General features: G+C 41.9%; 2 protein-coding genes across 2 annotated transcripts in view; both read left to right on the top strand.

Moving 5' to 3' along the window:
• The window catches only part of LOC139474695 (uncharacterized), a 36,281-nt gene extending 25,806 nt beyond the window's left edge, over positions 1–10,475 (top strand). The window contains exons 2-3 of the mRNA XM_071257796.1: positions 2,162–2,305; positions 6,540–10,475. Of these exons, the coding sequence (XP_071113897.1) occupies positions 2,162–2,305; positions 6,540–6,790 (395 nt within the window). The 3' untranslated portion in view covers positions 6,791–10,475. The remainder of the gene's footprint in view (positions 1–2,161; positions 2,306–6,539) is intronic.
• Positions 10,476–15,575: 5,100 nt separating this feature from the next.
• Positions 15,576–16,265, top strand: LOC139454862 (uncharacterized). The gene has a single exon (XM_071236483.1). It carries the CDS (start codon positions 15,576–15,578, stop codon positions 16,263–16,265), a length of 690 nt encoding a protein of 229 aa, XP_071092584.1.
• The last annotated feature ends 8,995 nt before the right edge of the window (positions 16,266–25,260 follow it).

The following is a 25,260-nucleotide window of genomic DNA, read 5'->3' as shown; positions in this document are numbered from 1 at the left end:
GCTGCCATAGCGAACTAGTTCCAACAGGCTCCATGTCCATGGATGGCAGGCCATCGTTTTGGCTAATTTGACTAGTGTGCCAGTTACCCCTTGGCTGATCAAAGCCAAAACAGCCAATGTTTCAAACATGGAGGCAAGGTCCAGTGACCTTTAGCACATCAAAGAGTCTCTTTCTTGTGACAGGCTTTTTGAAAGTGATATGACCCTGTGACCCCAGCAGAGATAACTCCAGATAACATTTTGAGTAATTGAGTTTTTACTCGAGGGTTTCTATTTTTTCATTGGGTAACCAATATTATTTTCACTCATCTATTCATCACTCTATTGGGTTAACATTTTATGATTTCAAAAAAATGAAATAATGGTTTTGCTTTAGAAAAAAGGCCTCCTTTAACTGTCCAGTATATCAAGTTGGCCAATACCCTGTATACTGCAGGATATAATTTCTGTGTTAATGTGGTAGTATTTGGATTGCATTGAAACTTGCAGGCGCTGACAAATAATTGCAAAAACCCCACCATGTTTGAAAATGTTCTGCTTTGCAACCAAGACCACGCCGACTGCATTATTTTTTAATAATCTAATAATCTAAAACAAAATAACAAAACAAAAGTAATTTCATTGTGTCTGTACTTTTGAATGTTACTGGTAACATCGTAAGCCCACACAAACTGCAGCTCATGAAAAGTGTTTCACCCTCTTTTAAAAAATAAGCCATGGAAATTTTGTTTTCCATTCTGTGATTGTTCGTTTACTAACGCCGGTGTATCGTATTCTTCTTTCCATGCACAGTGTCAATAACTTCTGTCAAAATAGCATTTAACCGACCTATCAGAGATCGGACATGTGGAAGTAACCTCATCCAAAATAAATTCCACATTTTGATGAGCTTCACGTTTTGCAACAATTACTGTCATGTAAGCAAACAACATATTTGTCTGTGTCATTTGCTGCACCGATTTTCTTCCCTTGTGAATGGAACCCTGCCATTCCCCTCAACATGGGTGGTTGTTAACAGGTATTCATTTCAAGCTTGTAGCAGCAACGTATTTGCAATCATCAAAATGATCAGAATGGCAGTGTGCATGATGGTTCAAAATATAGGCTTGACTGGGAAAGTAAATTAGCTCGCAGTTGTCTTTTGTTTATTAGCTCCAATGTACACATACTGAAAAAGCTTCATTGAGCTTGCTGTTTTTATACATTTGAATTTTTCAGTTAATGGATACATTTCTCTACGCAAGTGACTTGAAAGTGATAGGGTTTTGAATATATTTTGGAGGGAGGGGTATTTTACGCGAATACATAGCCTATCTGTAGCTCTGTGACACTGACCAGTGGAAAAGGTGTTGCACTTTTACCATGCTCATGAATATCGTTTTGCTCTCTGATACTGTTTGCAGGGTATGAAACAGGACTGGCTAGCTGAAATACTTGCCAGCCCTGACCAGAACCTGCCTGCCCACTATAATCATATGTTTCTCAGGATAATTTAATTAAAACTTTAAATCGCATTCATTGAACATGAAGTAATGCAAGAAAAGAAATAGCAAACACTTTTTAGGTCAGATTTGTATTTAATATCCTAGAATACATCATGTAAATATCCTTATTCCTAAATGGGGCCTAAATTTGAGGTTGTCTAAAAGGTAAAGGGGTTTCTTTTTGGTTACATTTTATCATTCAACTTTACATGTGAATTAATGCTTATCATCGGGAAATATTTAGAATATTTTCACATATGAAATATAACCCGACCGTCGTGCAGGGGGATTTGAAAATCTGGCAGCCCGAGTTAAAATCAACCCGTCTCGGACGGTCGGGCAGGCAGGTATTTCGAACGCTGCTGTTTGATGACATTGGCATGAAGGTTCCTCCACTAGTCAGATGTGTAAATGGTGAAGATCTGGGTGAGGAATGGTCTTCAGCAACCCATGCTTGTCGTAAGAGGCGAAAAATCAGGTGGTCAGGCTCAATGCCTTGGTTTATTCATGTCATCGTATCCCAACTGCGTAGATTGATGTGCATGATCTCACTGTCACTGGATTGTCTGGTCCTGACTCAATATATGTACAGACCATATTGCTGAAACATTGCTGAGTGCGGTATTTAACACACATAAAAGAGACAAATGTTTAAAGACTCGTTCTGTATGTTCCAGTTTGGTTCCGGACAGTGCAGGCCACACTACTGCTGGGATGTGTGGGGACCCTCCTCGGGGTCGTCATGTCCTTCCTCTACCATATCCGATTCTTCGAGTCTCACAGCGGATTCAAGTCTCTCACCATCGTCAACATCATGACATGTGAGTATCTTACAGGTTCCTTCTTACAATACAGATTATGCTGTCTTTCAGGATACATGTGAACCGGCACAGGGTTTAGTGGTAGAGCCCCCGCTTGGTCATACCAGAAGAAGTTAAAAGATGGTGCTTGTTGTTATCGGGCTGAAACATGGACTGGTTGACTCTGAGTCAGTATACTGTGTCTGAGTGGGTTATTCATGTTAAACTGGACAATGTACCTCAGTGGGCTAGCACTATAATATTGGCATTAGGCATGAATAGTTCAAGCAGTCACACACACACACACACACACACACACACACACACACACGTGCATGCAATTGGCTATATAAGTGCAATAATCTTGAATGCGACAACTCCTTTTCACCTTTCCTATGCATGTGAATGAGTGAGTGAGTGAGTGAGTGAGTATGTTTTATGCAGCTTTTACCAATATTACAGCAATTTCGGGGGACAACAGAAATGGGCTTCACACATTGTACCCATGTGGGGAATTGGACCTGGGTCTTTGGCATGATGAGCGAAAGCTTTAGCCACAAGACTACCTCACCACCCCACATGTAGATTCTGGTGGAGGGGGTATGAGAAAAGTGTTAAAGAAAGGCTAATATGTGACATCATAAGGCAGTGTTAAGGACTCCAGAGCTGGATTATTGCTGACTGCTGATTATCACCTTGCCGTAGGGTGATATTTAGAGGTTATTATATGGCAGTCTTCATATCATACCCCATGACGGGGAATATGGAAGTTGAGGGTTTATATGGGGTACCATAACATAGAATTGTAAAATGTACCTATTTGCAAATGAATTCAATACATTTTTACCTTGTTTGGAAGACATTATCACGGGAAAGCTAGCTGAGCAGATGACACACCAAGGGACGTAACTCAAATTTCTTATAACCAGGGCTGATATCGTCCCCCCCCCCCCCCCCCCCCCAAATGCTTTGACAAGCCATAGGAGCCCTGTGGGGTTTAATACAGGTTTAGTTATTACACCCCCTGTGATATAACCGTCTCTATGTTAGCTCTATCATACATGCAACATGCTTCATATTATTGATAGGTATATGATAATCATTGATTATCACCCTGCCTTAGGGCAAAGCCTGAGTAACGGGTAGTGTTATACATCATCCAATAATAAGTACTGCTATTGCATGTGAAAATATTCACAGTATTAACTAATGCATTTTTAACAGTTGCCTGCCGACTGACGTTTATTGATATCTAGGTACGCTACTAGTTTCTCGTTGTGTCTTTTAAAACTTTCACACGTATCTGTTGCCAATGTTTGTAATCTGCCGAGTCCAACACTGGACCTCGGAGAAATCTGAAGGCTGGTAGCTGAAGCCCTTTTCCAGTTGGAAAATTTCAGAATGGATTACATTTTGGAAAGTTTTATACATCTTAATTTTAAAATTTAGACTGTAGCATTCGGATAATGCCCCAGAGTTTGAAGAATAACACACTGAGAAAACAACAGCAATGACATTCATGTTGTTTGCAAGGGCGGATCCAGCATTTTAAAGGGGAGCTAGGGGTCCAAAATATTAATATCTCTCCATCAATTTACTGCCCACCACATGCTAAAGTGGTTTTCAAAAGAGGGGTGGTGGGCCTGGACCCCTTGGATCCCCCTCTGGATCAGTCTATGTACGTAATGTTGTTTATACTGCAAACCTCCACCACAGGGTCATTGAATCTAGTCTGTCATGGCTTCAGGCTTCAGTGGTAACTATGTGTCCTTGTGACCTGACCTGTCCACTGATTAGAGTGGTCAGATACCACACCTTGGCAAGGAGCCATAATCATGACGATAAGTTTGAATGGTCACATGCCACAACAACCATATGAAAGGAGGCCAGGGTCAATCATGACGATAAGTTTGAATGGTCACATGCCACAACAACCATATGAAAGGGGGCCAGGGTCAGTGTATTTCCATGCCAAGAGAAATGGGTTTTAGGAATTCATAAGCAACAGTGCTGACTCATGGTTAAGAAAGTGATAGTAGCATTACAACTAACATATGTCACTGTTAGAGTATTATGAGATCCCCAACTCTACATAGAGTTAGACTGATAAATGTTAATGAATGTTGTATCTAAAGTGGGACTTCTTAAACGGTGGACACGCCGTGATGTAACTGGAATACTGTTAAAAGCGGCGTTAAACCCAACTCACTCACTCACTCTTAAACGGTGGAGCATCGGTGGCCCTGTAGTCTTAGGCGTTGCAATTCACCGTGCAGAGTTGTGTCCCTTGGGCCACCAGAAACCTATGAATCCAGGTTTGTCCCTATTATGTTTCTAGGTTTGTCAACTCCATATCTGTGCTCTTAAGTGGTAAACTTAGGGTTTTCATCCCTTATTAAACTGATATGTTGTGATATACCTTTAAAACATGTTTTTACTAAATGATGTATGAATAATTCATCCTTTTTATTCCATACACATCCTTAGTCCTTTGGGGTGATGTATATGTGTCTGTTGCTCTACATCACGTAATGTTGTAAGGTCTGTCATGGAATAACCGGCAAATCAGGACACTGCTGTCACACGTATGGTTTGGTGATCTATGCAGTGTTGGTTTCGTCTGAGGGTCTACAACTGTTTATTTCAACTAAGGCACTGACATGTTCAGGACAAGTCTAAACTAGACGAAAGGTGCCCAGGTCTGTTACCCTCAGCTTCTTCTGCAGAGTTGTCTTTCCCTTGTGTCCTTGAAGCTTGAAGATATAATCTCCAGATGTGGAGAGCTTGACCAGTGTCTCCCTTTGTTCAGAGTGTTAAATTATTGACCAGGGCCCCGTTCCACAAAGCAATCTAAGCGCTTTGAATGTCATCATGGTCATAAGTCATTGTTAAAGTATATAAGTTTTCATCACCTTAGCGCAATAACTGTTATAAGTCAGTATTAAAGTACGGGAGTTATGATCGTCTTTGTGCCTAAAACTATTGATTGGATGTAATCTCCAGATATCAAGTGTTTGTCTGATGTCACCCTTGGTTCAAAGAGTTGATTCCTGACCAGTAGTAGACTAGTCATATACTATTGGACACACCATTGGCTGGTAATGCCTTATAGTGACTTGTTGTCAACACAGCTGTGCCGCTGTCCTTTCTGCAGTTATGATTTAGTAGGATCTATGTTTCCATCAATCAGTGTTTTATTAGTTTGGGGAGCAATCTGGCATTGTTTTTGGGGGAGCAATCTATCTCTCATACAGCCTTGAAATTTCCCACCTGTAATGAATGTGGCTGCCATGTTGGCGAAGTTTAACCTATTGGGTGACAGCAGCAGTTTACTGTAGTAATAAGATGACATGCCTGAACCAAGTCACCGAACCTGACCACAACATTCATGTTACCACCATGAAAGAGATTAGCATAGGTTCTTGAGATTTAAGTCTAATCCAGAATCTGCATGTGCGTACACTGGAGGACTGTATAGACAACACACTCCTCGTCCATCAGTTTACAAAATGCAAGACATTTTTGTTATGCCATTCAGTTTTGAAGAACTTCCACATGGTAATGTCTTCATGTGTATGATTTCTGATTTGGTTTTTTTACGGAAGTTTAACTGTTAACATGGACCCTGCTGGTGAGGTATTCCACAGGGGGTGAAGCTGACAGGTCTGATTGTGATGTTGGGTGCCACCCACTCATATAGCTTCAACTTGATGGTTAGAACTGGACTTCAGCAACCCATACTTGTCTTAGAGGCGACTAAAGGGATCGGGTTGTCAGGCTCACTGACTTCGTTGATGCATGTCATTGTATCCCAATTGTGTAGATCGATGCTCATGATGTCAATCTCTGGAATGTCTGGTCTGGACTCAATTATTTATAGACCGCCGTCATATAGCTGAGTGCGGCGTTAAACAACAAACAAATAAAGAAACTGCTAGGTGGAACGCTTGAACAACCTGGGCAGCTTTATTCAATAGTGACTGAAGCACCAGTAAAATATGTTATATTTTATCAGTTGAACTCAAGTGAAATTCTGAAAATTACTATGTCATGTCTGTTTGTTTTATGGTGAATATGTTTTGCTATTCAGCCATATTCAAATAAGGTTCATTAACATGGTTAAACCAAGAGTGTTAGGAGAATGTTCTGACAAGGATGCCTCTAAGAAATCAACTTGCTAGATGCGTAACTTTGGCCACTTTAACACACACAAATAAATTAAATAATTAATAAGCCAAATATATTTTATTTCCAGTGTCCATTGAGCTTGTGGCTGTTGTGCTATTCGGCCTGGACAGCGAGGACATGTTTGGCCTCGATGGTCACGCAGTCACCCTTGATTGGTCGTTCCACGTCGCCATTGTTGCCCTCTGCTTCATATTCCTCTCCATCATCCTACATGCCATGGAGGCGAGTCGTGCCGCAGACCTCATCCGCAACATGCAACATCGCCTGACAGTCTGGACCACGCCCTACACCCTGTTTGTGGACCAGGACCAAGCTTAATGATACATACGGTTGTGTTAAGTGAATTTGGCTTAATGATATCATTGTATATACAGGTTTACCATACTGTTTACTGTTAACTTCTACTAACAATGCAAAACTCATCTGCAATACATTCGGGTCGTGGTTGATAGGAATATTTACCATTTGGTAAACTTGTGCGACAGTGTTTAAGTGGGTAGGGTGTATTTACAATAGTGAGAAAGCTATTTTAATTCACATCTCATATTCACTTTGGTATTGGGTTCACTTTGTAAATATGTCAGTTGTCAATTTGGAAACTGATTCATTAATTCTTCATGGAATATTCATAGTAGGGAGATAATGTAGGTCATTATTCCTGAAGTGGTAATAATTTTGAAAGATGATAATTTTAACATAAATTGCCATTACCTACAAATCAGTATTGAAGGATAATTTTCTCATGTTTGTGTTTATGATAAGAAATCGTTGTCTGCTTGTGATGAGTAAGAATTGATAATTACTGTTCACAGGTTTATTGCACTGCAGACTTAATTGGCAGTGTGAGAACATTATGACTGCACGTATATGTTATAGCTATACACTAGACTTGGGCAAGTATGTTGTCCTAGCAACTTTAATGAAGTGAATCAAAATCCACTTTTGTCTTTGTGTAGACAAACATCTTGTGATATGTATCAATCTATCTGTTAAGGATTATGTTGGTTCAAAAACTTCCAGATGAAATTACCAAAGAAATAGAATAGAAACACAATAGAATATCATTTGAGGTGTATCACTGGCTCTCATGAAGGGTCCATTAATGTTTTTTCTCAACTGAAAAGCTTCCTTGAAAGGAATTTAGAAGTTGGAGTACTAAGTAAGGATAAGATATATGGATTAACATTTGTAATAAAGAAGTTGTTCATCCATATATCTAATCCTTACTTTAAAAAAAGCTGCATGTGTTAGATTAAACACATATATATTCTTATTAATATGTGATAATATGTCTACAAGCATTTATCTCAAGTGCCTAAATATGTTTCAGTATTTCAGTATTTTATGGATTGCTCTAAGAAAACTCAAACAGTTTTACAAGAATATTTAACACAAGTTAAAGTAATGGCATTGTATAATGACATATGGACTATGTATTGGCTAATATTTTGGTCACCTGTATCACATGGTCATATGCGAAGATTTTCATTCTCTTTAAAATTTGGTAAAATCCTTCCATCAGTGTATGAAATATTTGGTGCTTCGTAACTGTGGTAACATTCAACTCGTTCTGGAAGCAGGAGTAATCTCCCTTAGAATGGAATTACCCCTAGGATTTTATAAGTGCTTCTTCGTGTATTCTCTCCAGCTCAATTCTATAGTTTTAAGACAAGCCCAACATTCATACATAGGACTTATTGTTTTTAATGTTTCTATACACGTTTTCGTGTTGTCTTCTACATTGTTTAACTGAAATGCACAAACATCAAAGGCAGTTGAAATGTTATTTATTCAAAACATTTTGAGATATGAGTAAATTCATGTTTGTTTGGTATTTCTAAAGTTGTTATATTGTGATCCTACACCTGTGACATTGTTGACATATACTTCCACCTGGACATCATTATTTAAATAGACATTATATCTCCTGTTTTTACATACTAACACTATTGCCTCTCCTCCTGCATTTACAACTTCATCAATTTTAATCTGTGGATTGAATCTGTTTTCTGAAATGATTCTCAATAATCTGATAATGTAGTCTGATATTAGCACATGAGAGTTGTATTGTATTTTCTTGTTTCAAGGTTGAAGAAATGGTAATTTCTTTCCAAGGGTATTGTTACGACCAAAGAATGTCCTTTGAGATGGTACTAGGCTTCCTGTATCCTGACCAGCATTACATGACTTCAGACAGTGCAAATATCACCTCTGTATATACCTGTACATATATATGCTTTGTTGGGGTATCTTTTGTGGAATCATGATATTTTTCTTCCTGCAAATCATATTTTCATGCAAATTAGTTCCAGGACGTTTGTTATGTATATTCTTTGCATGGTTGTAATTAGATCCACTTTCTAAGGACTGACAAGTGGAGCAATAGCTCTGGCCTTAATAATCAGCAGCCATGGTTTACCTACAACAGACCCAAATTCAGGTTGTATTTAATAATAGAATGATTATGAAGTAATTATCAAAACACACTGTAAAATGTTTGACATACCAAAATCAAAATGAATGTTGTATGTATGTTTGTATTAACTAATAGTCCCTGTTTGCCCTAGGTTTGTCAGCTCCATTCCTGTCATCAAAGTTGTAATGCCACATCAAGCAGACATACCGTGATATAACTGAAATACTGTTCCATAGGGTATTAAACCAGACCAACCCACTCGCCCAACTAATACATAGGAGACACAGCATTCTTTGCTGGAAATGGAAAATTGCTAATTTCAGTCAATTAGGTATATGAATACTGTGAATACTGAATGTCAATCAAAGACTTTCAGCAGGCATATGTCTTCAAATACTGATGATGAGGTCATAATTTGTGGATAAAAACAGATCTGATGAAATGTTTATTTAGTTCGATGTAGTCAGTGTATGAGCAAATGTTAACATTGACATGTTGCATCCTCCTTTATGTCTCCAGGGCTCGCATTGCCGAAAACCTACACAAACCCCTCGATCCATTCCTCGCAACTCAAATTACCCGCCCTTTTTCATTATCATCATCATCCAATTTGATTCGCTATGTTACTAAGTCTAACGAGCTAATCAGAATGTGGGGTACAAACCAACGTCAATGTTGGATTTGCGATATTAACGCCATGGTGGCCAGTCCCATTAATTACAATTGAGTTTGCGAGTGATTCAACATTAAAAGACAGACTTGACAGCATAAGAATGCCGTAAACAATTGTTTTGATGGAAAGAGTGTCTTGCATAGGCAAGTCCCTTACCTATTTCCTTTTTGCTTATTAGGACGTCTGATTGGTTGGTAAAACATTAATGAAAATCAAGGGCAAGTAATTTGAGGTCACAAGAACCAGAGGACTGGATCAAGGGGGTTGTGTAGGTTTACTAAACTGTGAGATCTGGAGGTTGACATCACATGAGCTGTTCCTCACAGCAGTCACAACACAGTAATCTTCCCAAGGCAAGGGAGTAAACTGACTATAAAGTCTGGTTTCCACTCCTGCCGAATAGGCTGGCATTATGGAGCATATTGGCACTAACGAGTCTATGCATAGTCCAATCAAAATCACATAATGAAATTGACATCCCGTTTGTAAACTGCCATACAGATTTTGGTCACTTGCAGGATTTGCAGAGCATGTGTACTGCCAACTTGGCTTCAACTGATAGTTTTTAAATCATTTCATATTATCAATCAAGGTCCTCATGTGATTTGATGTGCTTTGCGAAATAAGACCCGTTTTATTACAATATACATTTTTATCATCGATGTTTAATTGCAGGAGTTACGACAGGGTAACACTGTCCATGTTAAATTGCAGGAGTAGAATTACCTTGTGACCGTTGATGTGCAGGTTGCAGCTTATTGCTGGCTTCTCTAGAAGGGACTTGCTTCCTGCTTCAGCTGATCCTCCAGCAATAATGCAGACATCTTATTAACAGCTGTGAATTTGTTTCTTCAGTAATGTTTTTATCTGCTGCTTCAGATACCATTGTTTTTGATGAGAGTACCATGAGAATTTCATTGTCATTTGAATTTCCTAATAAAAACTGTTAAGAATTCAATGTGTCTATTTATATTTTCATGAAAGGTATCCATGAAATGATTCAGATATGTCGCACTGACTGTTTAGATAAACATATTCCACACAAGGGCATCTCAAACACAGTAACACCACACAATAACAGGCATTTCACACACAATAACAGGCATCTCACACACAATAACAGCCATCTCACACATAGTAACAGTCATCTCACACACAATAACAGCCATCTCACACACAATAACAGCCATCTCACACACAGTAACAACCATCCCACACACAATAACAGGCATCTAACACAATAACAGGCATCTCACACACAATAACAGCCATCTCAGACAATAACAGCCATCTCACACACAATAACAGGCACCTCACACACAACAGGTATCTCACACACAATAACAACCATCTCACACACAGTAACAACCATCTCACACACAATAACAACCATCTCACACAAAGTAACAGCCATCTTACACACAGTAACAACCATCTCACACAGTAACAACCATCTCACATACAGTAACAACAATCTCACACACAACAGGCATCTCACACACAATAACAACCATCTCACACACAACAGCCATCTCACACACAGTAACAGCCATCTCACACACAGTAACAACCATCTCACACACAATAACAGGCATCTCACAAACAATAACAACCATCTCACACACAATAACAGGCATCTCACACACAATAACAGCCATCTCACACACAACAGGCATCTCACACAGTAACAGCCATCTCACACACAATAACAGGCATCTAACACACAGTAACAACCATCTCACACACAATACCAACCATCTCACACAAAGTAACAGCCATCTTACACACAGTAACAACCATCTCACACACAGTAACACCAATCTCACACACAACAGGCATCTCACACACAATAACAACTATCTCACACACAACAGCCATCTCACACACAGTAACAACCATCTCACACACAGTAACAACCATCTCAGACAATAACAGCCATCACACACAATAACAGGCATCTCACACACAATAACAGGCATCTCACACACAATAACAACCATCTCAGACAATAACAGCCATCTCACACACAGTAACAACCATCTCACACACAATAACAGCCATCTCACACACAATAACAGGCATCTCACACACAACAACAACCATCTCACACACAATAACAGGCATCTCACACACAGTTACAACCATCTCACACACAATAACAGGCATCTCACACACAGTAACAACCATCTCACACACAATAACAGCCATCTCACACACAATAACAGGCATCTCACACACAATAACAACCATCTCACACACAATAACAGACATCTCACACACAATAACAGACATCTCCCACACAACAGGCATCTCTCACAATAACAGACATCTCACACACAGTAACAGGCACTTCACACGAAAACAAGCTTGTAATTCAATACACCTGACACAATACCAGCCTTCCCACTTAAACGACTCCAATACCAGGCATGGCTGCAGGGGTATGTCTTGGTGGTTCACTTTGCCTTCACGGTGCGGGAGATTAACAGCTGATACAAGCCCAAGGAATGCAAGGGCCATGCCAAAAGCGCTTACAGTACTTAGTGGCTGAACTGAATTGAACCTTGCGAATTACCATCCAATCTGCACACAATAACAGCCATCTCACACACAATAACAACCATCTCAGACAATAACAGCCATCTCACACACAATAACAGGCATCGCACACACAATAACAACCATCTCACACACAATAACAGCCATCTCACACATAGTAACAGCCATCTCATACACAATAACACGCATCTCACACACAATAACAGGCATCTCACACACAATAACAGGCATCTCACACACAGTAACAACCATCTCACACACAATTACAGGCATCTCACACACAATAACACGCATCTCACACACAATAACAACCATCTCACACACAGTAACAACCATCTCACACACAGTAACAACCATCCCACACACAATAACACGCATCTAACACAATAACAACCATCTCACACACAATAACAACCATCTCACACACAGTAACAGCCATCTCACACACAATAACAACTATCTCAGACAATAACAGCCATCTCACACACAGTAACAACCATCTCATACACAATAACACGCATCTCACACACAGTAACAACCATCTCACACACAGTAACAACCATCTCACATACAATAACAGGCATCTCACACACAATAACAGCCATCTCTTGGTGGTTCACTCTGTCCCCACAGTGTAGATTAACAGTTTATACAAGCCCAAGGAATGCCAGGGCCATGCCACGTATGGCTGCGTTACCTATTCTAAACAATAGGATGTGGAAAAATGAGGAGACCCCCCTTCTAGCCTTACAGTCGTGTAAGGCGCCGAATTTTCGCTGCAGAATTGCGTCCCTTGGGCACGCTATAGAAACATATGATCGTGTCCCGTGTTTCTAGGTTTGTCAGCACCATACCCGTGCTCATGGGTTTCACCAAAGCGGTAAACGTCTGGGACCTGCGTCACTTCGGGCTTCCCACCCACACTAACCTGATACGCTGTGATACAACTGGAATCGTGTTCAAGGCGGCGTTGAACCCAACTCAGTCACTCGCACTAGCCTTTCAGAAGTCAGTTTAAAGATGTCCAGGTTCCAGGTAAGCTGCAGATGGCGGTGTATCTGGTTCAGGTTATGAAGATGGCGCCTTCACTGCAATGATTCTAAGGCGCCATTGACCACCACCCTGGTGAAGTGGATATAAGGTGTCGGCCAAGAGAGCAAAAGGTCGGTGTTCGAACCCCTGGGCGCCACATACCAAAATGCGTTAAAAGATAGTATATGTGTAACCCTGCCCAGCGTTCCGATTGAGGGAATAAAACAAGGATTGGTCAGCTCTAAGTATTATGTGTCTGAGTAGGGTATCCATGTTCAACTGCAGCATGGGTTAGCACTATAGTACCGGCTTTAGTTCGGACCAGTACAAGCAGAAGTAGACAAATGCATGCTCCTTCATGTGTAAGTGCATCTTCAACCCAAAGTTTGGTTGCTTTGTTGTTTAAACCCGCACTCAGCAATGTTCCAGCCATATGGAGGCGGTCAGTAAATAATCGAGTCTGGACCAGACAATCCAGTGATTGGCATCATGAGCATCGATCTATGCTATTGGATACGAAGATCCCGTTAGTCGCCTCTTACGAAAAACAAAGTCGCATGGGTTACTGAAGACCTATTCTACTCCGAATCTTCACGGGTAGATCCCGAAGTTTCGCCATTTCGCCCCATCCCTGAAGACGCCCAAATGACTGCAGAGTTGCGTCCCTGGTCCACTGATCATGCGTGGGTTCTCATCCCAGATTCGACCAAGTTATGTTTCTCACTCCATGTTTTCACCAACATGATCCGCGTCTCTCACCGGCATCTGGTGAATTCCTGCCACATTATGCTGACACCTCCGGACATAATCGAACTCACACTCATTTACAGGAATTCTGGGTTAGAATTGGTCAACAGCAACTTCAGCTTGTCGTAAGAGCGACCAAATAGATCGGCTTGTAACGATTGGTGTCTTGGTTGCGTGTGATCGTATCCGAACGGCGTGGATCGATGGTCACAATTTCAATCACTGGGTTGTCGTGCTGGATTCCATTATTTGCGTTATACACAAAAAAGAAACAAACACACTCACTTAAATACTGTTGAAGTAAGTCGTAATCAATGATCTAGCTGTCACCGTTAAAAACACGTTAAAATGTAAGTACATACTTACATGATTTTACATAACGTTCCCTCCATCCCTAACACGATATAACAAGACTCGTGCATTGCCATGCATATCTATAACTGACGTATAGGTCTGCCATTTGTATGACCAGATACACAGGTGGTATTGGTCTTATATGTTAATTTCCGGAGAAACGCGTGGCGTCATATGGCCTTAACCTTGCCTTCGTATTACCAGAGTAACAACTCTCGCTCTAGGTATGCCAAGGTTTCTATATGAAGTCTCTTCAGCTGTAAGGGCATAAGTGTGACGGAAGATGCGGAGTAACCAAGTTTCCCTGTCAGTTCTAATTATTAACACACGTTAAATATGCATGGAACCATATACTGCGTTGGTGGAGTTTATAAAGTGTATAGCGGTGGGGTAGCCAAGTGGTTAAAGCTTTTGCTCGTGACGCCGACGGCCCGGGTTTGATTCACCACATTCGCGTAATGTATGAAGCCCATTACTCGTGTGCCCCAGCATGATGTTACTGAATTATTGCTAAAAGCGACGTCAAACCATACTCACTCACTTCAACACTCACTCACTAATTTGGACCGTGTAGATCCGGGGTAGAATAGGTCTTCAGCAACCCATGTTTGCCGTAAAAGGCGACTATGCTTGTCGTAAGAGGCGACTAACGGGATCGGGTGGTCAGGCTCGCTGACTCGGTTGATGCATGTCATCGATCCCAATTGCGTGGATCGATGCTCATGATATTAATCACTGGATTGTCTGGTCCAGACTCGATTACTTACAGACCGCCGTCATAAAGCTGGACTATTGCTGAGTGCGGCGTTAAACAACAAACAAACGAACACTCACTAATTTAACATCTGAATCTACCCCCAAAAAATAACAATCGACGTCCTGTGTGCAGAAATCCCACAGCCGTGGTATAACCTTGTAGTATACCGATCTGAAGAGATTTACCCCGGGGAACGGTTCGTTAGTTTAACCCTACTTATGGCCGTGTTAATCTGCTAAACCGCATTAGTTACCACCTAGGATCCGATCTCAGTAACAATGCACACCGTTGTCATGATGACTAAAGCCATATCTAATAGCTGAGAGGCAGGCAACACTTGCCACTGGTTCGGGGTCCTTGCCGAGACCACACGTCAATTGGCTGCATGCTAACCTGTCGTCACGTTGGTCCTATCATTGACACATCTGAAGACTTTGTCATCGAACACCAACGATCGTGGACGATAGACACTGTTCGTGGTACAGCTCAGTTGTGTGATCTAACCAAATGACTGATTAACATCTTTTCTATTTGTATCGTGAACAGACCGTAACCCACCCTGACCATGACATCATCAACTCCACTGGCTTGGTCGTCGAGTCGACAGTACTACCACTACAGGTCGGTGTTCCCAACGTCGGATACAGGCATGCAGGCCACGCTTCACAGAAATGTTCCAAGAAGAATGCACTCGAGACGAACTGTCGAGAACCCAGCCATCAACATCTTAGCAGGAAGAAAAATTATCGAACGTCAACGTCTTCCAACCAGACTCCCTAAATGCTACCTCCCATACCTATCCCAGTTGGACACAGATGCTGATGAAGTATCCGGGGGCTTGACCAACCGAGATCTACCCACTCTCAGATCACTTCCGGTTCTTCCAGAACGGAGGTTCACGTCTGCTGATGTCAATAGGATCACAACGAGGTTATCAACGTATGACGTCAGCCGTGTGCCAGAGTCACGGGGATTCCCTATGAAGGAAACCGAAATGCCGCGCAGTTCCGGACGGGGATACACGGATACGGAAATACACCAGGTCGTCCAGAGACTCAGTGATTACAATCCCAAGAAACACCCAGCAGAGTCGAAAGGAGTGCCAGCTGATTCAGATCTCGCACCCTCTCATGGAAAGTCAACGTCGAATGGGAAACAGTTTTCTGATGGCGAGGTCCAGGCTATCGTCACCCGGCTGCACACATTTGATCCAGCAAAATGGCCGCCGGAGTCCAAAGCTCCCACATCGGACTGAAACCCTTGCTGAGAAAGCACATTGTTCTGTCAGTGACCGGAAACGTCTGCCACTTTCGACCAGTGTAATAGTAAGATTCACAAACCTATCTGTTCTGTAGTAAATCACACCGACCACTGCCCTTTCCTTTGTAAATCACAATATCTCTGATTAAACACCTAGAATGTACATTTCCAAAACTGTTGTTCTTACATTTGAACATTTTCATAATAAAATACGTCATTGATCCTTTTCTTCTCGTTAGACAATTGGCCCAAATGTGTGCTTTGAGCCTGATATCCAAATGGACTAATATTATTTGCACCGTTATTGTGATTCGATGAGAGACCACACACAAATCGACACGGTTTCTCTCCGATTTGATGTACCACGTGTGTTTACATAGGTCTTCAGCAACCCATGCTTGCCGTAAAAAGGCGACTATGCTTGTCGTAAGAGACGACCCACGGGTGGTCAGGCTCGCTGACTTGGTTGATGCATGTCATCGTATCCCAACTGCTTTGGTCGATGCTCATAATGTTAATCACTGGATTGTCTGGTCCAGACTCGATTATTTACAGACCGTCGTCACATTGAAACATTGCTGAGTGCGGCGTTAAACAACAAACAAACAAACAACAGCTGAATGCACATTTTCCGCTTGTTGGAACAACCATGTTTAACTTTTATATAATTCTGAAATCAGCTTCGTTGTGGAACACTGGTTAGTTACACCAAACTTGATCCTTTAGTTCTTCACTTAGCTGTACGCAATCCATACATGTAGGTCTAAAATAGATCGCAGACGCCTGTGTGAGTCAGTCATACAATTGTGGCAATGGAGATGTTAAGAATATGTGTAAAGGATACGTGCATTGTAATACCGCGACACACGTTACGTCACTATTAGGATCCGACCATTTGATATTCTCAGTGTGCGTGCGTGCGTGCGTGCGTGCGTGCGTGCGTGCGTGCGTGTGTTGACCAATAGATAAATAGGCTTAGTTTTAATTAAAATAATTAAAATAATATCTGGTTTTGCAGTAGTAGCTGTAATAAATATCAAGACCTCACACAAAATCCCTTCCCCCTATTATTAAACGGTCAGTCTCTTACATATTCCAAGGTACACAATGTAATACAACAGTTTACATATGATTGAATATAGTATACCCGACAAACTCTAGCTAATACATAACCCGAGTGGACATTCACACCAGATGCAAGTCAGCACCATACCCGTGCTCGTGGGTTTCACCGAAGTGGTAAACGTCTGAGACCTGCATCACTTCGGGCTTTCCTCCCACATTAAGCTGACACGCCGCGATGTAACTGGATTTGCTGTTAAAAGCAGCGTTAAACCCAACTCACTCACTCACTCACGCACAAGAAGCATTCAGTTCAGTCATATATTCCAAAAGGTAAACAACGTAATACAGTTAACAGAATTGTCATAATCTATACACAGAAGTATACGATAATATCTAAGATATACATTCAAGCATGACACTTACAGTTACCAATTGAACTGTAACTGACTATGGTTTTACGCCGCTTTTAGCAATATTGGTGGGGCGGTCGGGTAGCCTAGTGGTTAAAGCGTTCGCTCGTCACGCCGAAGACCTGGGTTCGATTCCCGACATGGGTACAATGTGTGAAGCCCGTTTCTGCTGTCCCCCGCCGTGATATTGCTGGAATATTGCTAAAAGCGGCGTAAAATCAAACTCACTCATTCACTCAACATTGTCAAGGAACTGAAACATGTTAACTTCAAGATACAGGCAGGAGTCTAAGGCGCCGCGATTTGCTGTGCAAACTTGCGTCCCTTCGGCACGTCAAAAACCTATGATTGTGGGTTTGAATCCCGGTTCGCCCCGAATATGTTTCTAGGTTTGTCAGCACCATACCTGTGCTCGCGGTAAAGTGGTAAACGTCTGAGACCTGCATTACTTCGGGCTTTCCTCCCAGATTAAGCTGATATGCCACGATATAACTGTAATGCTGTTAAAAGCGGCGTTAACTCACTCACTCACTCACTCTGCCAAAGGGGCCGCTGGGATGACATATTGGTTGAAGCGTTCAGTCCTCACACCAAAGACAATGCTAGAAGCCCATGCTAGGTGTCCCTCGACGTGTTAGGGCTTGAATATTGCTCCACGTGGCGCAAAACAAGACTTACTCTACTGTAATATATACATAGAAGAATTTTCATTCAATGATCTACGGATTTTTAGGCACATCTTTTAGTATCGTTCAACAGAGTTAACTCCCTTTCCCTGGCATGCTCAGACACACTGCCACTTAAATCGACAAAGGGATCCATTTTAGCATTTTGATAGAGGGAATTAGAATATATGTAGCACACGTTGATACGAGTAAATGATCCTATTCAACTTACATGCATTTGCCGCCGAGCGGAATAGTATGAACAGATTGTGCACAATAGTGCTCTGTATTTATTTCCTTACACAGTACTTACCTCCCTTTTGATTGATTATGCGTTCATATTCACGTGGTTATTAATAATATATCCGAAAAGTGATAACGTGACAATACAGTTTAATGCTTTTCGACGATCAAGAGGAAGGTGATCTCGTAAAGTGATAATGAATAAACAATTAATGAATCAAGATACAGTTTTAAAGTATAATGTATGAACTTCGCGGAAGAAAATCAATAGAATCATCATGACTTAAGGTAAATCTACACGTAACTTTGGTTTTGTGAAATCAGAGACCTTATACCGATATATTGTCTCTAGTGAAATGTATACATTGATGCATGCCAATATTCCCTATGAAAATAGTAGAAAATAGTTGACACTTTGAGCTGTACAGTGTTTTATGTATAAATAGCTCAATACTCGTAAGAGAATCCGCTGATATACACGTTGATTGCACATGCAGAATACACCGCGTGTGTAGCAATCGGTTTGTATTTACACCGCCAGTGCCGACTCTATCGACAATGACAAGTTCGAACAAGCGGGTATACACCCGTGCTTGCCGTATTCACGTTGAGGGCTGTTGACAGTAAATATACCGCCCGTGAGCAGCGTTGGGAGTGATGAGCGAGGCTGCCGAGCTGATGAGCTCTCCTTGTGGATGCTTCAAGGCTGGAGGCTGCAGTAAGTGCCACACAGTCTGCTGCTGGAGTGCACATTAATGATTGGCATCCTCAGCGCGGGCCTGTCTTGCATCCCAGTGGCCCTGGTTATGGATTAAGACGACGCTGTAGCCATCTGCAGATATGAGTTAGAAGTGGTAAAGATCATGCGAGGGCCATACATCGATTATAAACGCTTCATTGTACAGGTCGTGGTTGAAGTGTTGTCACTTGAATCATGTCCTAGCTTCTCCTGCGGTAACGTGGGAGCCCAAGGGATTAAATCGTGAATTTTCTTTCATCCTATTACAATGGCGAACCGACAGATGTATTGAAAAGTAAGACGGTGAATGTCTAAAGTAACTTGTCACATGTTGTGAATAAAGTCCTATAATTTAGACTAGACAAAAGCCAACACGTGTGGTTCAGATATTTCTAGTCCTCCATTGGCCCATAACGACTACTGCTACTGGAGGGGTATTTTCAGCAATGGAAGAAGCTATCAAGTAGGGGAACATCCTATGCAGAACGGATGCCTTCAGAAGACCATTTAGTCCTACTCATACCGACCAGTCCCGTTTGTATGCTTCTTAACTGCTGCTACCACGCACCCCTGTCCCCAAAGCGACCTGAGCGCTTCCACATGCACTTTAACATAGATTTACGTTGGTCGTATCACGAAGCTCTCTAAGCGTTCTTAGCTACGACTGAGCTAGATCTACTGCAAGAGGAAATTATTCGATGACATTGCATGGTTTCAATGGTCTAGTCTTTATATTCGTTTCGTGGAACCCGACCAAAGTCAATCATGTAAACTCTTAGCCTCGACATTGCTTTTTACGTAATTCCAAACTGTGAAGGTTAACCTTAAGGTCAAGGTCAAGATGATCCTGTTATATAACTCACCATAAGGTGAGTGAACAAATCCTTCACGTTTAGTTCCAATTCAGGAGCTTATTGCAAGCTGTCTCCATTCGAATATGGTCAAAACAACATGGCGCCCTGTCCACAAGGGGGAAGATGAACTGAACACTAGTTTCCCTTTTGCTTTCTGCTTCTTAATTGCCAGCGTGACCTTAAACCATATGTGAAATTGAACCCAATGATCACTACATATCATATACAACGACTACTTACGTATTTTATTCAGCACAATTGTTTTGGTTAATAGATGGTTCAATATAATGTGATACACATGTGATGGTAGACATCCATAGCACGGTATATACATGTCAAACATGCCCATGCAGGATGCCGGGATATTATACAGCATAATCACCGATGTTTCTTCACTAAGGCCTTGGGTCGGTTCCCCAATAGGTGAAGTCCACCACCGTGGTCAAATTGCTGGAATATTTGGTAAAAATCAAAGCCAAAATCCAAATAAGGCTTGTAATCAATAAATCCATGCTTAAATATAGTCTTGGACTTTGCACAATCGGGTTCGCAACATGCTTGGCAAATCTGCCTTTTAAATTAATGTTTTCGAACAATATTTAATGTTTCTATGGCGTCGGATCCTGTGTTTTTCTTGCATCTTTTTCGTTGTTTAACGCCGCACAATATTCTCACTATATGACGGCGGTCTATGAATAATCGCGTCTGGACCAGACAGTCCAGTGATTGATATCATGGGTGTCGATCTACGCAATTGGGATACGAAGACATATATCAACCAGTCACCGAGCCTGACCACACGATCCCGTTAGTCGCATCTTACGACAGGCATAGGTTGCTGAAGACCAATTCTAACCCGGATCTTCACGTGTATCTTGTATTGTCGACAACAATGTTGTAGATATACAGTATGCGCGATTCATGGTGGAAACTCGCTCGCAATGTGCAGTGTGTAATATTAACTGAAAATAGGTCCCATGCTCGCAATAATCACTAACGAAATCATATATGTGGCGCGCATGACACAGCTCTGACTTCCGGAAATGAATAAATTGATGTGTAATGACATTAAGAATCCTTTTTTAGAAAGATCTAAAGTATCTACATAGAAAATGAGCTTGATTTTTGTCTTAGCTGATCTTAGTTTAATGGTACGTGGAAATGCGAACGGTTGGATAATAAAGTGACGCATTATACTGCATCCGTTCCTGTCAGGTTGGCAGGCTAAGTGGTGAAAGCCGCCATGTATTTCGTGCGGAAGCCATTTGGTTTGCCATTAGCGCGCTTAAACGGGGGAGTAAGCCAAGCCGTCCAGCTCTGTGTATCAGTCCGTCGCTATAGAGAGGTTGTGTTCTGTATTGCAGGTATCACTAAGGACAGTTTGCACCTCACTATCTTTACGAGAGAAAAAGGTGCTCCCTCAAATGACGTCACACGTTTACCAGAGCCTCAGCCATTGTGTTCTTATAACGCGGAACAAATCCCTTTGAGAGACCTATCTGTCTACCTCATGCCATCGACTCTGTGGCGCAATCAAGTACCTTTATCAGGTTACAATTACGAAACAGACGTAACAGCCAGTTTAACGCAATATAAAGAATGCATACAACTTTCTTGAAGTACGGTCACTTAACACTAACAGCCAGCCACACCGAGCGAGCACAGCTAGCCCAATCCTTCCCACACACATGTCCGCCATTGCCCAAAGCCTACAACTGTTCCTGAGACGCTGTGAAACCGAGGGCGAGGCCAATATATGCCGTTTAGATTTTCCAATCTGGGCGTCGGCTGCTTATATTGATTCTGGGTCCAAGAGGGGAGGTGGATCTCTTCGTCGCAGTGTCGTCTGCTTCACTTCGTCACGAGCACAGCTTTCAGCTTCCTTGCTCTTTGTGTGTAATCAATCGCCGGGTCGGTGTTGTCAGACACTGCCTCTGTGTACAACTCACTGTCAAGTGCTTGTCGTCCCTTCTCATTGCGATCAGTTCAGTTTTGTGTGAATGAAGATATAGTTCTATTGGGAATTTATGTAACTGTCTTTGTCACGTACGGCCATACCATATTCCAGATCATATGTGCACACATCTCTATGCCATGGGTAAATGGTCACTCAAGAATCAAGCGACGGTCATACCTTACAACAGTGAGCATGGATTTTGTTGAATATCAAGATGTAGGTGTATAATCGGTTGATAATCCCGAGTTCTAGTCCTAAGTCTCATTCTTAACATAGCTGACTCGTAACTTTACGACAGCGTTACTGAACCATCTTCCCGAGGCTATAGTCCGCTAACTCCCTTGCCTCGGGAAGATGAACTGATCCGATTGGGTAACACTGATCCAAAATATAATCTCACCGCTATTTTGCCTTCTGGAATCTGTTTCGGCAGATGATCGAGACTGGTTGTTCTCTGGTGTTCATGTTTTATATTTACATTAATCATAAAGCTAAGATCGTTTGGTGAGCAAATGGACATAGAGAAAGTGGATTCTGACAGTGCAGCCATGTTCACCGTGGATATATGTGGGACCAAGGGTAGATTTGTATATTTATGCAAATGTTGTTGTTTTGTTGTTTTACGCCGCAATCAACAATATTCCAGCTACATCGTGGCGGCATGTAATTAATCGAGTCTGGACCAGACAATCAGACACCTGACATGTGAACAAAGATCAGCCGTCGGGTACGATGACAGGCCATCAACCACGTCGGCGAGCCTGACCAACCGATCCCTTAAGTTGCCTCTTACGACCAGCACAGGTTGTGTGGGACCTATCCTGACCCGGATTCGCCACTGGGGATTGGTCATGTCCTTTGGTGGCAGAAGCAGTGACGAACTGTTTCCTTTGTTGCGACCCTGAGAAGATCCGGGGTAGGATAGGTCTTCTGCAAGTCATGCTTGTTGTAAGAGGCGACTTTCGGGATTGGGTGGTCAGGCACGCTGACTTGGTTGATGCATGTCATCGTATAACAATTGCGGGTATCGATGCTCTTGATGTCAATCACGGGATTATTTGGTCCAGACTCGATTATTTACAGACCTCCGTCACACAGCTGGAATATTGCTGAGTGCGACGTTAAACAACAAACAAACAAACATACAAGAAAAACTGATGATCTGATGTCAGAGATACATTAAATATTGTCGAAAACATTAACTTAAAAGGTAGTTTTGTCAAACATGTTGCGAACCTGACTGTGAAAGTCCAAGACTGAATTTAAGCATGGAATCCTTTGTTACGCCGCTAATTACTCCGCGTATATAGCCCCCATATCCTGACAGCACCACGGATTATTCAATATACAAGAGTAAATTAAGCCTGCAATTGGCCACTGTGTATGTCATCGACCGAACAATCTAGTCCATCGATACATCTTTTAGTCCGGCATCATTTTAGCAAGGCGTCGGGTATATGAAATTATACTCTACGCAGTCTAAACTAGCTGACCGAATAGGCTACAAGCACCACAACGGGTCACGTATTGGTGCGGCACCAAGTATGCCAAGGGACAAGCTCTATCTAATGTATATGTCAATGATGTGTATCTCAAGGCAGTTTCAGATTAGAATTGCACTTTGGTCCACCGTGTCTCTTGATAAGGCTCGCAACCCACATGACGTTTGTCGACAATCCCTAGAGGTTATATATACGTTTGAAAAGACAAGTTTGAACCGTGTGGAGCGCCATGGTTGTTTTTTTACAACGCCAGCATGATGCTATGTCTTTGCTTCTCGAACATGTACTCCACTGGCTTGATTGTGTCACGCAACGTCACACAGCCGATTAAATACGTCTGTTCATGCCTCCCACCAACGACACGTGGTACCTAATCCAACGTAAAAACAGGAAAAGATATTCAAAGTAAAGTTCAATTGGAAAATGTACTATGTTACAAGGCAGTAGGTGATAAGAAAGCAATGTTTTTTCCAAGTGGCGTAAAGTCGATACCTAAATTCACCCTGATCGCATAACCCTAAAGTGTTCTGGGTAGGGGGCCTAGCATCTGTGAAAGAGGTAATTCATTTCGAGGACATTTTGAGTCCTTATTCTATAATTCTTGTGAACCTGCTATAGCTTACCCCGTGTTGCCTGCCACGACCAATCTTGATCCCACAATAATGACATCATACACTAATATGCCAAATAGTAATACATAGATGAGTATAACCCATATCTAAAATGAATGTCCACGAGAAATGTAGATGTACAAAGAAGCCCGCTAAAATACGGCGGGGAAGCCTGATGACCATACCACATCCCCCAAACTGCCACACGAGCGTCTCAAACGCTGAACGTGTTCAAAATGCCATCATCCATGACAAGAGCAGACAGTAAACACAGGCGCCCTCGTCTTCAAACACCACATTGCCTTGGGGCAACACAGGTACTGTTTGAATGGCGTTTTATGTTTCATGAAAATGCTTCACGTCCATCCCACGTTATCTAAGTTTAACATTCTGATGTCAAACCGAGAAAAATACAGCCATGTTTATACATCATACAATGAATCGCCGTTTGGTCCTACTGTCTTCCATCTTCCCGAGGCAAGGGAGTTAACTGACGATAAAAGTCCAGTTTCCACCCTTGCCGAACTAGGCTGGCATTATGGAGTTACGATTTGGCTGGACTAACGAGTCTATGCATAGTCCAATCAAAATCGCGCAATGAAATCGAAATCTGGTTCGTAAACTGTCGTGCAGATTTCGGTCGATTGCAGGATTTGCAAAGCATGTGCACCGCCAACTCGTTGTCAGCAGATATTTTCCAAACCTTTTCATATTTGTAATCAAGGTGCTCGCGTGATTTGATGCACCTCGCGTTGTAAGACCCGTTTTATGACAATATAGACCTGGATGATCGACAATATCGTCTTGACTAGGCGCCAGCGTTTTGTTTGAAAGAAATGCAAGTAATGGAATCTGATTGGTCCATAGGAGAGGCTTAGAAGGGACATAACTCGTAATAACCACTGGTGGCGCTACGATCGAGCCAAGGAATTCCAGCCAAGTTC

This window comes from Haliotis cracherodii, unplaced genomic scaffold (genome assembly GCF_022045235.1).
Source record: "Haliotis cracherodii isolate W230 unplaced genomic scaffold, xgHalCrac1.p SCAF_1, whole genome shotgun sequence".
NCBI lineage: Eukaryota > Metazoa > Mollusca > Gastropoda > Lepetellida > Haliotidae > Haliotis > Haliotis cracherodii.
Note: the sequence above shows the minus strand (reverse complement) of the source record. Positions and strands in the feature narration are given on the sequence as shown.

Excerpts from the sequence above, each read along its gene's own strand:
- LOC139454862 (XM_071236483.1), top strand. The coding sequence starts at position 15,576 with ATGACATCATCAACTCCACTGGCTTGGTCGTCGAGTCGACAGTACTAC.